Raw genomic sequence first — 13,696 nt, forward strand, 5'->3', positions numbered from 1 at the left:
ATTTGAATGTTTGCATCTTAGGCTTAAAAATATTGACAATGACAAAAAGATTAGGATGAAAAAAAATAAGAGCAAAAGCCGTGATAAGACCCAAGTGGTATGTGATATGAATGTCGTTAGAACGAAAAAGTGTGAAAAACAATTAAAGTCATCGAAAGAGAATGCAATGTCGTCCCAATCTAGCAGAACATGTTGCATTTTTAACATTAGTGGCCATAATAAATGGACTTGCTCGACGTTGCATGATAGGTAATGTGTTTCTTAAATTATTTATCTGGATTGACTTAACTCATTTTACAAGTTATATTTACATATCTTATATTACCCATTTTTTCACAATCTTTTCAAGTCGGATGGGTTGGATAACCCATATCACCCACAATATTCTTTGGATGGAATGCATAATAATGGATTCACGAGTATTGTGAGTAGCAACTATGATGTTTCTTATGTGAATTTCAACAATTACTTATCATGATGGTTCATTTATTTTAAGTTGATATCTACATCGAGCAACATAAACAATGCTGACACGAGTAACAGATCAAATATGTTATTTATAAAATATTTTTAAGTTACAATTTATTTACAACATTACACAATAAATAAATGTATGACATTAAAAGATATTATAATAATATTTAAAAAAATATATAAAATTATCTTATATACGTATGTGGGGGTAATTGGAGCCTGCGGTGGGTGAAATAGCAACTGTTGCCCAACCTGACAATGCCACGTTCGCGTTATACAATATAAAAAATGTCAGACGTAAACCTGTTTAAATTTAACCAAAATTACACAAAAAGAACCGTCTAGGGAATTATCAGTCACGTGACTGCACGTGACCTCCCAAAAAGAACCGTCTAGGGTTTGGGCGATGTCTATAGTGTCTCTCCCTCTTCACGTAAACCCCAGAACGTACTGGATCTTCGCATTTCCCTCTCGAACAATCCATTCGGAAAACAGCCCTAATTCTTCGATCGCTCCGGAGCTGGTTTCCACGCATCTACCCTTCTCCGAGCCATGAATGCACCGGTGCTGGTTCTCAGTAAGTTCGCGCAACCTTGCTCGAGCGATCACCTTCTCCGTTCGAATTTTGATAGTTGTATGTGCTAGAGTCAGGCATTGTAGGGATTTGTAGTTGTCAGCTTCGCCTTCGTTTCATCTAGAGTTTTGTTTATGTTGTTTCCGATTTTGCTGCAAATGTTGTGGATTTCGAATTCACTGACGTTTCTTGGAACGTAATGAACATTTATGACTCTGCCAGTGTGGATAGCTTATTGAAAACGTAAGGGGAAAAAATTACAAATATGCAAGGGGCATTTCTATGGTTTACAAGGAAACGTAGTTGGAGGCCAACCACCATAGGAATGACAGAAACTGACTATATATCAAATTTCTATGGGAAACCATATCAGGCAGGGAAAACAATAGCAGTTGAAGGTCATTGCTTGAGGCCAACCATCGAGCATATCATTTTTCAGATGACCAACCCCATGTAATTCACTCGAATATGCCAAAAAGCATCAACTTGGTCCACGAGAACAATTCCAGCATCTCTGATGTTACTTTTATATTGGCGTGAGGTGTAAGACCGACATTCTATTGGTCAAATTGGACACTCAATCCTGTTACTTGAATAAAATTTGTGAAAACTCATATTTGATAGTAAATAAGCTTTCATGCTCTAACCTTGGTAAGAGATAGGAACTCATTTTTTACCTCTTTAAGTTTGATTCAATTCAAAGTACACATTAATGTTGTTTTATTTTAGAATTTTATACAATGTCATCTTATCGAATTAGTGTGTGGGAATTTCAAAAAAGTTCTTTCATTTCCTAGAGCAAAGGTGTTTGCTCCTCTTCTCTGCCTAGATACAGACTGAGGGGACTGTGCCCCTTGGCAAATCCGTTGATTTCATTTTCTACTCCCCAAGTCTCTTAGGGTCTAGGGCCTAGGCCTCTTGGTCTTGTCTATAACCAATCAAGGTTTAGGCTCATGAGCTGAGGGAGTATATATTGCTGATGAGGTGATAAGAGGGATAGAGCCTATTGCCTAAGTTGGTGATTGCTGTTTATGACTAGACCAAGCAATACAACATCCTTGTTGGAGAGGAAAAGAACAAAAGGAGAACTAGCAGGACCTCTTGCACTTGTTGGGGAGCAAATATATTTTAAGGAGTTGTATGAAAGGAAGACACGGTAATCCCCACCCACCCACCACCCAACAAATAAAGAAAGAAAGAATAAAGATGCTACATTGCAGTAATGTTCTTGCTGTAGAAAAAAGTCTAATCAAGATATTCATATGCCTAGATGAGGTGCAGCATCACTGGTCTTTTTTTCAGGTTTGGTTCCATTCTTTCATAGCTTTGATTTTTCAAATATATGATTTCAAGTTATTTGGTGTTCCCACAGGGTTCTCGTTCACTTTTTTTTTTCCCATTTGTAAATCTTCTGGAATTATGACTTGAGAAATTTGGATCTTAAACAAACTTGTCATGCAAATGTGTATCATGTAGAAAAAAGTTATCAAATTCCCTTTTCTTGATAAGTAGAAAAGATTCCAAAAATTTCACACTTCAAAAAACGAAAAAAACCCTCTTAAGTCTTTATTAGCTCAACTTCAATTTCTTTTAGGCTTGCTAAATGTGGTGTAGCTAATTGCTTTGCTTTGCATGGATTGGAATGTGCAGGGGATTCTTTGAAACGTGAATCTGGAAGTAGAGTGCACCATGCCAATATCCTAGCTTCAAAGGTAAAATTAGCTTTGTTTTGTTTCTACATTGTTGTCAACCATGTAATGTTTGATTTGTAGTCTGTTGGCTTTTAAGAGATTGTGTTTATGGTCTGTCTGAAGGAATTCTGAACCATCAAAATTACTGAGAGGGAAAAAAATAATATGCCAAGCTAGTATAATTCTTATTTATTTCTGTGTTACATCTTGTTAGAAATATTTTTCCGTAATTTGATATTAGTTAGATAATGTTGTTAAGCCTCTTTCTTAACAGGTACCACTAGGCTTTGGGGATTGAACCATCAAGATGCAAAATATATTGTCACTCACTCCTAGTCTATTTCAACCCTTGTGGAAAGATGCCAAAACTTTTAGGACTGAGGAAATGTGGCAATAGATGCTCCATTGTGGCTGATATACTTAGTTGATGCCTGTTGGTGGTCATGCACTTTGTCATGTAGAAAGTGTACCCTTGGCTTAACTATCTTAGTGACCCAAATTTATGCCTCTGGTTCGGTAATGGAAGGTTTCCCTCTTTTACCTAGGAAAAATAAAAAAACCGACATTTCCTTGACCATCTTCAGTTTATGTCTTGCTGTTTGTAAAGACTTCCTTGGACTTGGCCAATTTGCTGATACCTTCTCCTGTAGCACCCCCCCCCCCCCCCCCCCCCCCCTCTTTTCTCTCTCTCTCTGAGCCAAAGAAAAAAATACAGGAAAGAAGAAAAAAAAGGAGGAAAACAAAAAGTTTTGAAGGTTTCCATACTGAAATGTGTAATCCATCCATTCTGTTGTTCGTCTTCTCTTCAAAACTAGATCTGAAAATCAATCATTTGCTGTAAGACTCTATATCTCCTTCCTCCTCCTAGCTCCATTATTTTTGTCAAGTTTACCTTTGCCCCCTCCTTGCTGTACTCCATTCTACTGAACTGCCTAACTGCCAATACATAACCTTAAACCCACAAGTCTTCATGAAGCTGCTATCGCCACTTGAATCTGCAGCGCTGATTATTGTGCATGTGCTACAAATCTATCTTTCATTTCCAGTTGCCACCCACCATCAGTTGATGTTTAGCCTTCATGGAAAATTCTATGTTTTTATCCACCTTCATCTTTATCACTGCACACCACGATAAGGCTGCCCTCTGGCATATGTCAAGAATGTGTAATCCACATTCAGCATAAGTTAAAAGTATTTTAGAAAGGTCCCTATTACAAGCACATGTCTAACCAGCTGCAATGGTTTATTGCCAATTGCTTTGGTGACACCAAATCCCTGGCCTGTCGCAAACTGGATTACCAAACTTAACATAAGCCCCCATCACAAGCCATATACTTCATGTAAATTTGCATGATTGCGTCTCCATCAAACCCTAGCATTACCATGTTTTATATTGACTAGCGTTTATGACGCAACATGTAGCGTGCTTGTGAAAAAAACACACCAAAATAAACCCTTAAAAGAATAAACTTCAATGACCGAAGCTTGGCTTTCAAAAAGACACAAAAACAAGACTGTTTTGCTAAGAAAACCCAAATAGGTTGCCGAAATTTATATCAAGAAAAACTGATTACAAACTTTAGATTCTAGGCATATTTATAGTGTGTGGTTAATCCAAATCCATCTAATATTTGTAAACAAAATCTAACTAGAATTTTAATAAAAATAAAACCCTAATCAAACATGAAGTAGAATTAATATCCTAAAACATATGAAGTAGAATAGAAGTAAAAATCCTAAAAACTTATGGAGTTCTACTGTAGCGTTACTGTTCCGGCCGGTTATTGTTTCGTTTGGGTCGGGTCAGCCTTGGATCGGGTCTTGAATATTAGTGACCGCATCATTCACCTCCACTTGAGAAAAATTTCGACCTCGAATTTTGATTCGGGTAGGACAAGTCCATGTCCGACAAGTACAAAGAGAGATTAGCCACATTGAATGTTTGGAAATACCTAAACCCTGACTCATTATAAGGATCAAAGGCTACATAGTATCGTGGAGGCCACCCACAACATGAACAACTGGAACAGTCCCTGGTTCAGAACCCTTGAACTTTTTTGCTGAGGGAACATGAGCACATACATTCCTCTCCCTCTTAGCCCTATCTTCGTTGGCATGGGTCCAACCATCTCCATGTTTGTTGCGCTCTGCCTCCATTGTATTATTATTGTTAGATTGAGGACGTTGAACATTCGATCTTAAGCGTTTGTCTAATCTGGTAGATCTTATCACATATCCTTCTCCTCTCATCAGCTTTCTTGATTTTGACTCCTCAACAGCTTTCGCATTCATCCGTAGATTTTTCTTTCATGGAGAAGCATTCTTTTGCAACTGTTTCGAATAGAGGCTTATTCCATGACTATCAACAGTCTCTCCATCACTTAAAATTTTGATGCTTGAATCCTCCTTTGGTTCAAGCACTTCATCAGCTATAGCAGCAACTGCTACAACATTTTTAGATTCAAAATCTAATTTTAGATTAATATCGAAAGCAGTTGCACTACCCAAGTTAACTAGCTTGGGAGATACAACACCCTTATCTACAAAAAGACCCCTGTGACCATCTTGCTTTTGCAATCACAAAGGTGAATATGTTCCTATTGCCTTCGATTCAACCATGCCAGAGTTTGAATAAACGGTATAAGGATCTGCTACCATGGCCTCCATCTCCTTTACAGTCGCAAGCCAATCAGCAGAAACACCACCATCCTTGGATTGCGAAGCAATGCCTGAGCCCTCGGGACTGGAAAATATCCCAATATGAGTCAACAACCTTGGAGTTTCTATCATGTTAGCAGCATAAACTAGACCTGAGTTTGCAAATGTTGAGGTTGTTGGGACAACATAATATTCGAGATCAAGCTCCAAACTCACCGAAAAGCCATTATTTAGTTTATGCTCTTCGTTTCCCAATGGTTGTGTTGCTGTGCATTCCTCTTAACCCCTCTACCACTGGGGTTGGCTATCATACGACCAAGATCATCCTCACTGTCGCTATCATCCAACGTTGGTCTTCTAGGATTAATGAGAACATGATTAATGGCTGGTATTCTGGGTTTAACGTAGCCGGCTTGATTCACGCCATTAGTTCGGTTCCAGTTATCATTAACTCGTTGTAAAACGCCCAATTAGTTGCAAATTCGCTCCAATTGTTGCTGCATTGTACGAGTTATTTCCCGTTGTTCTTTGATTGCTCTCCAAACCGCGGCCAATCCCCGATCACTGTTATTAAGCTGGTTGCTACCGTTATTTTCAAGATTGGCCATCTAATTGATTGGTTAACCACTTTGATACCACTTGATGTAGTGTGCAACGCGTGTGTGAAAAAAACACACCAAAATAAACCCTTGAAAGAACAAATTTCAATGGCCAAAGTTTGGCTTTCAAGAAGATCAAAAAACAAGACTGTTTTGCTAAGAAAATTCAAATAGGTTGCTGAAATTTGTATTGAGAAAAACTGATTACAAACTCTAAGTTCTAGGCATATTTATAGTGTTCGGTTAAATCTAAATCCATCTAATATTTGTAAACAAAGTCCAACTAGAATCCTAATAAAAATAAAACCCTAATCAAATATGAAGTAGAATTAATATCCTAAAACATATGAAGTAGAATAGAAGTAAAAATCCTAAAAAATCTAAAATCCTACAAACTTATGGAGTTTTACTGTAGTGTTACTGTTCTGACCGGTTACTGTTTCGGTTTGGGTTGGGTCGGCTTTGGACCAGGTCTTGAATATTAGTGATCGCATCAGTTTATGACATGAATGCAATCGACCATAAGAGTTGAAGCTTTAATCCACCTTTGTTGTGGTTGATCCCACAGCTTGAGATATGGGAATTAGATGGTGGGATCCATGCATGGGTCATTCATCTGAGGGATTGTTTTGGCTGCATGGGTCATGACTGCTTGCTAGGTTCATGTCATACTGGTTGACCGTATTGATCAAAGTAGTGATTTGTGTCTAGATATGCTGTGCATAAGTACAGAATCCTGCAGGCAGTACTTATCTGAGATGGAGATATTGAATTTATACTTTCAGGAATGGCCAATTCTCCTACTCTGTAAATTATTTTTTAAAGTTTTAACTGATGATATGAGTTAATGTTTAGTTTTCAGGTTGCTAATTGAATGGCACTCATTTTCAATTGATGCCCTTCATTTTCTCTTAATATGCAGGCTGTGGCTGACATAATCCGGACTACCTTAGGTCCACGATCCATGTTGAAGATGCTACTTGATGCTGGGGGAGGTGAATTCCTTTTTGTTACTGATGCAATTAGATGTTTTCTTATGGTCCCAAGAAATCTTAGTGGAATTTCATTAGAGGGAGTAACTTAAACTGAACCACATTGTTGCATGCTTCTATCAAATAACCAGAAGTTTAGAACATACGCATGTTAGAGCAGATTATCAGAAAATCGAAAAACTGAAAGCTGCAGTGATAATGCTGCAAAAAGGATTAAAAATTACTAAGTGGACTCCTTGCTTTGACCCTCAAATAGAGAGGTTACTATTTTTAGTTGTCCTGGCTAAGTTGGTCTCTATCTTGCTACAATTCTCAACGTCCTTCACCTTCCAAATAATGCAAAACAGTGAAAACACCACTTCTTTTTGTGCAAACCTTCAGTTCCATGCAAAGAGATTGTTACAAATACTGAAGCATTGAACACTGATGGTTCGACAACATTTTTCCATTTTGAAAGTTAACAATCTCATGTTTTTTACATCTTGAAACCTTAAAACCCTATCTTTCCATGGCCCCAGGGCATAATGTATTCAATATAATAAGCAACTTTGGCTAAATTTCCTAAGGTTGTCTATTAAGAGTGGTCTATCTATATGTAAATACCTTTTTAGGTGTAGGATGTGCTTTACGTCTTCATTTATCTCTGATGTTAGCCTTGTATTTTGTTCATTTATTAATTTCTAATTGTTATTGGCAGGAATTGTGGTCACTAATGATGGGAATGCAATTCTGCGAGAGTTGGATCTTGCTCATCCAGCTGCTAAGGTATGGAACATGTACAAACTTTTGAAGGAAGTCTGGTTATCTTTTTTGTTGGTTTGTTTGGGATATTGTTTTGTGATGTCCTGTTTTTAAAAGATTTTTTTTGTCATTCTAATGATGCATATTTATTCATGCTAATTGTGGGAAGTTGTTGTGCCATAAGTTACTTAGCAGATCTTATTAAGCTTTTGTTTGTTTAACTTTTGCCTTTGTTTATGTCATAACAGTCCATGATTGAGCTGAGCCGCACGCAAGATGAAGAAGTAGGTGATGGGACAACTTCTGTCATTGTTCTTGGTATGCTACTCTATAGAATTTGTAACCCATCACTATCCCTTTGATGTGCATCTAAATGTATTCTACATTAAAATCTGGTTTAGGTACGGTTGAGATGGATTTTCCAAATAGTTGATTTGTAGTTATAGGTCCTTGATCGTTAAACAGTGGAAATCAATCCAGTTCCAAATGGTGGTAAAATATGATCGCTAGGAATCAACATAGCAAGTAGAGTTTGGAAGCCCATGTACTTTAGTTTTATGTTTTCCTCACCGACAATTCTACTGTCTGCAATGGATTTACTAGGTTCTCCTTTCATGCATATCTCTGGAGTTGGCTTTGGTTTTAATTCAATTGGTGTGTCTTGCTTTATATAACGGAGTCTCTTTTCCTTTGTAATTTGTTAAAGCTGGTGAGATGCTTCATGTTGCTGAAACGTTCATTGACAAGAATTATCATCCTACGGTAATTTGTCGAGGTAACCTGCATTGTTCCCAAAGGTATTTTGTTTAACAGGTGAAGTAGGTTGCCTATTATTTTCTTTGACAAGTGCCATACGAATGTGCTGTTGCAGCTTATAATAAAGCTCTTGAGGATGCTGTTGCAGTGCTTGACAAGATTGCTATGCCTATTGATGTAAATGATCGTAAGTTCTGGCAGTATTTTAAGCTATTGTAATTTGATAATTATTTTTAATTTTTAATTCTGGCCTTGATGCAAGCTAGGGATGTAAATGGATCCCCGATGGGTCCCAATCAACCCCATTTAAAACTAAAAAGAAGTATAAAAATGAGGATGTAAGTACAAGACTTATTTAAAAATTTGTTAAAATAAGTATGTATATGGGCTTAATTGGGGCCCCATTTACTTCCTTAGATGCAACTATTGTGTCTCACTATTAATAACATATTTATTTCTCTTGTCCTTGTCACTAAGACCAAATTTACTTAGGTTGCAAGAGGTGCTAAAAAATCAAATACTCAAAAGATGTTTTGCCTTCTGAATCCTCTTTATGATAGGGGCAATGTAATTCTGATTATATATGCCTGTTAATGTTACTTTCCGATATGAATTTGAACACAGAAATTTTGATCATCTTTTTCTGTATGTGAGAAGTATGAAAATGCTAAGAATTATTAGAAATCATTAAAGAAAACGTCAGTGTTACCTGCAGAATGTTAAAAGTAAATATATGCTGTCCTTGTTTCAGTTCTCATGGATTGAGAAGTTGTTAGGTAATAATGCCCAACTTCATTTGGCAGGTGTTCAAATGTTGGGGTTGGTAAAGAGTTGCATAGGCACAAAATTTACCAGTCAATTTGGGGATCTAATTGCTGTAAGTATTTTATCAATCTACTATTTATCCCTTTTTAAGATCTATTCCACTCTAGTTCTTTACGGCTAACTGAATTTGATACAATATTTTCATCTTCTCCAGTCTTCTACCTTTTATTTTATTATTTATTTATTAATTTATTTTTTTAAGTTCTCAAAGATTTATTGCCCAGCTGCTGTATTCGTTTTATCTCTAATTAGGGTTATCCATTCAACTTTTAGGATTTAGCACTTGATGCTACCACTACTGTCGGTGTGGACCTTGGTCAAGGACTTCGTGAAGTTGACATTAAGAAGTATATAAAGGTTGAGAAAGTTCCTGGAGGCCAGTTGGAGGATTCAAAGGTTCTTAAAGGTGTTATGGTTAACAAAGATGTTGTTGCGCCTGGCAAAATGAGAAGGAAAATTGTCAACCCACGCATCATTTTACTTGATTGTCCTCTTGAGTACAAGAAAGGGGAGAATCAAACAAATGCTGAGTTGGTCAGAGAAGAAGACTGGGAAGTTCTGCTGAAGATGGAGGAAGAGTATATTGAGAATATATGCATGCAAATTCTGAAGTTCAAGCCTGATTTAGTCATTACAGAAAAAGGACTTAGCGATCTGGCTTGCCATTACCTGAGTAAAGCTGGAGTGAGTGCAATAAGGAGATTGAGGAAAACTGACAACAATAGAATTGCTAAAGCCTGTGGGGCCGTCATTGTTAACAGACCAGATGAACTTCAAGAGTCAGACGTAGGAACTGGGGCTGGACTTTTTGAGGTTAAGAAAATTGGGGATGAATTCTTTGCATTCATTGTTGAGTGCAAGGATCCCAAAGCTTGCACAGTTCTGTTACGAGGTGCTAGTAAGGATCTTTTGAATGAAGTTGAAAGAAATTTGCAGGTATTGTTTTTAGTGCTCAAAAATTTATTTAAAATTGGGACTTTGGGGTACCTGAGACATCTTATTTTTCTCAGGATGCTATGTCCGTGGCCAGGAACATAATAAAGAATCCAAAACTTGTTCCTGGTGGGGGTGCTACAGAGTTAACTGTATCGGCTACACTGAAGCAGAAGAGTCAATCTATTGAAGGCATTGAAAAGGTTGATACTTTGGCATGCACCATCAATTAGGCTGTGTGTGGTCATTCTGGGCTTCTACATTTTTGATTAATATGAACCTATTTTTGTGTATGTGGTCCCAACGGTTCGTATCTTTTTCTGATTTCGAGTGTGTACTTTTGGAACAGTGGCCTTATGAAGCTGCAGCAATAGCTTTTGAGGCTATACCACGGACTTTAGCACAGAATTGTGGGGTCAATGTGATTAGGACTATGACTGCGTTGCAGGGGAAGGCAAGACATACATTGACAATCTCTTTTTTAATCTTCTGTTTTGCATCGTGATCTTACAAAGATAACCAGTTAACCACAATGCTGAAAATTTACTTGATCTACACACACACACGCGCGCGCGCGCGCGCGTATATGGGGTTTTTTTTGCTTATTGAAATTTATTTTCATGCGCTACTGCAGCATGCAAATGGAGAAAATGCATGGATTGGTATAGATGGAAGCACTGGGTCAATTTCAGACATGAAAGAGCAAAAGGTACATCACTTTCTTTGTGTCCCCTTCAATTTTCTCTCTGTCTCCCTAGCAACTAGCATATGTTCGTCGGCTAGGAGGACGTTATGTATAAATGTGCTATAAACTGCCACAGATCTGGGATGCTTATAATGTGAAAGCACAAACCTTCAAGACGGCCATTGAGGCTGCGTGCATGCTTCTTAGGATTGATGATATTGTTAGTGGAATCAAGAAGAAGCAAGCTCCAGGGTCAAGTCAACCATCAAAACCAACAATCGAGCAAGAAGGAGATGCAGACAATGAGCAAATCCTCCCCGAGTGAATGTCAGGCAACCAAAGGGAGTGTTTTTAATTATGGGTTCATTCTATTTTAAAGCTGATTTTGTGCCCCCCCCCCCCCTTTTTGGGTTGGTTTCTATCCTAAAAGAGCTGCTGTTGCATGGTCCACTTATTAGAAAACATTGTTTAGGATTTGATGTAATTCTGCCTGCCTTCCTTTTTAGGGTGGGAGTTGGCATTGGGGCTGATCAGTGATTCCAAGCTTTGATAAGAAGGTATCTGTTTCTCACTGATTTGGTTTCCCTCCTGTTAAGAAGATGACCTTTTTTGATCAATGATTGTTCAGTTTGATTTTACTGTCAAGTTTTTTTGTGTCCTTTTATTTTGGAATGCACGGTTTGCTTGCATTCGGGAAAAAAAAGCCCAAATTTGCCTTGCAAAATTTCAATTTTGATTAGTTTTAACCATAGTTGTGACAGGTGCGCCTCAGGCGCAACGCAGCCCCTGCGCCTTAGAACACCCACCCCCCCCCCCCCCCCCCCCCCCCAAAAAAAACGAGGCGGCCAAGGCGTGCACCTATCTGTGTTTGTTTTTTTTTTTTTTGGTTCGTCCAGACTCAGCATAGCGCATCACGAATCGAGTCAAGCAATAATAATATTTTTTTCTTGGTGTGCCTAGCCTTTGCCGGGCACGCTTCTCGTCTTGTGCCTTGAACTCTAGGATTCTTTGCGCTTTGCCCTTTGCCCTTTTAATAACTATAGTTTTAACTCTTTTATGCTCCTGAAATATTAGGTGGTGTTCTCTTTGTGTTTCAATTTTTAGTTTTGAGTTTTGAATTCATTTTCAGTTTTGTGTTTTGAGTGTCTGTTTTGAAAATTTTAAAAACGCGTTCTTTTTGTCATTCTGAAAATTATTTCTCAAAATAGAAAACTGAAAAACGCGTTTACTTTAAAATTTTGTAAAATATTATTTTATGATATTTTATTTAAAAAAATTGATTCAAAGTAAATTATAAATATTTATTAATAAGTTATAAATTTAATTTAAAAAATTTAAAATATAATATTAGAGATAACTAATAATTTAATCATATATAATGTATTAAAATTACAAAATACTTCCTAAAATTATTTTTAATTTGACTCAACTATTCATTTCATAATAAATTTCTTTTATCAACAAATTGAAATTATCTACAGATTTAGATTATCACAACATAAATATTAAAAAAAATTATAAATCATAAAAGTTAAGGAAGGAAGAATGGCAGAGGTCGTGTGAGGCGGTGAATGAAGGAAGAAATGGCAGAGGCGATGAGGGAAGGAAGAAATGGCAAAGGGCGGTGGCTGTGGCGGGCGTGGACGGCGGATCTGGGCGTGGATGATGGATCTGGATGAGGCGGTGAAGGAAGGAAGAAATGGCAGAGGCGGTTGCGGAAGGAAGAAAAGGTAGAGGTGGTGGCGGAATGAAGAAATGGCAGAGGGCGATGGCGATGGCGATGGCGATGGTGTGGACGGCGGATTTGGGCGTGGCGGTGGCGATGGCGAGCATGGACGATGGATCTGGGCGTGGCGGTGGCGGGCGTGGATGGCAGTGATGGCAGTGGCGACCGAGCTTGAAGAGAAAGCGAAGGGAGATGAGAGCTGGAAGAGAAGAGGCCGAGCTTGAAGAGAAGGAGAAGAGAGAAGAGAGCTGGAAGAGAAGAGGACCGAGAGGCGTTTTCCGTGTTTTGGAATTTTTTGTCGGTTTTCATTGAAAACGGCCAAAACGCGATTTTGCTGTTTTGAGTTTTGTGTGTAAATTTTTTTTGTGTTTTGAAAAATGCATTTTTGAGAATGGGTAAGTAAACGCGTTTTGGGTGTTTTGAAAAATCGAAAACAGAAAACGGCCCGAAAACAATAAAGAGAACGGGCCCTTAGGGTTTGAATTTTTTTAATTTTAATTTTATAACTAATTATTCCTTCACATTTTTTAATTTTTTTATTTCAGTGTGGAGTTTAAAAAAAACTAAATTTTCTATTTTTTAACGAGAGATTTAATCATTCAATAAGAAATTAGAGTTGACAAATTAGAAGTATTTTTTAAAGCGACGGCCACCAGTTTGTGGTTTACTTTGACTTTGAAATATTCAATTTCTTTTTTGTAAAATTTAAATTTACTTTGGAATTAAATCCTTCAAAAAAATTTATGGATGAATTTAAGTAAAAAAAAAAAAAAAAAAAGCTCAAGAATTAAATTAATCAAATTAGGAAAGCTAAACGTCAAATTGACTTTTGTTTTTGTGTTGTCGTTTTCTTTGTCCTCTCATGGAAAGGCAATCAAATTTGGGAAGTTCATTTCGAATGTTTTCACGTGCATCAATGTGAACTAGAGGATCCGATTTTGAAGTATGGTCGCTGGCGTTGTCTATAATGTTGATCAGCATACACGTGATCGTGATAAAAAAAATGTCTTCAAGGTATCTCTTATCAAATATATATTAATTG

At 37.4% G+C, this 13,696-nt stretch overlaps 1 protein-coding gene across 1 annotated transcript; it reads left to right on the top strand.

Annotated features, from left to right (window-relative positions):
- The first annotated feature begins 880 nt into the window (after positions 1-880).
- LOC127790325 (T-complex protein 1 subunit gamma) lies at positions 881-13,469 on the top strand. The gene is made up of 14 exons (XM_052319774.1): positions 881-1,051; positions 2,699-2,760; positions 6,919-6,991; positions 7,686-7,753; positions 7,978-8,047; positions 8,436-8,504; positions 8,601-8,672; positions 9,289-9,362; positions 9,584-10,246; positions 10,321-10,446; positions 10,593-10,697; positions 10,878-10,952; positions 11,065-12,002; positions 13,130-13,469. The coding sequence occupies exons 1-13, from the start codon at positions 1,027-1,029 to the stop codon at positions 11,251-11,253; spliced, it is 1,671 nt and encodes a 556-aa protein (XP_052175734.1). The 5' UTR covers positions 881-1,026; the 3' UTR covers positions 11,254-12,002; positions 13,130-13,469.
- Positions 13,470-13,696: the final 227 nt, after the last annotated feature.

Source organism: Diospyros lotus, chromosome 14 (assembly GCF_014633365.1).
Source record: "Diospyros lotus cultivar Yz01 chromosome 14, ASM1463336v1, whole genome shotgun sequence".
Taxonomy (NCBI): domain Eukaryota; kingdom Viridiplantae; phylum Streptophyta; class Magnoliopsida; order Ericales; family Ebenaceae; genus Diospyros; species Diospyros lotus.

Coding starts and splice junctions, on each gene's coding strand:
- LOC127790325 (XM_052319774.1), top strand. CDS start 1,027: ATGAATGCACCGGTGCTGGTTCTCA. Junction 7,754..7,977: donor TTGCTCATCCAGCTGCTAAG/GTATGGAACATG, acceptor ATGTCATAACAG/TCCATGATTGAGCTGAGCCG. Junction 10,247..10,320: donor AAGTTGAAAGAAATTTGCAG/GTATTGTTTTTA, acceptor TATTTTTCTCAG/GATGCTATGTCCGTGGCCAG.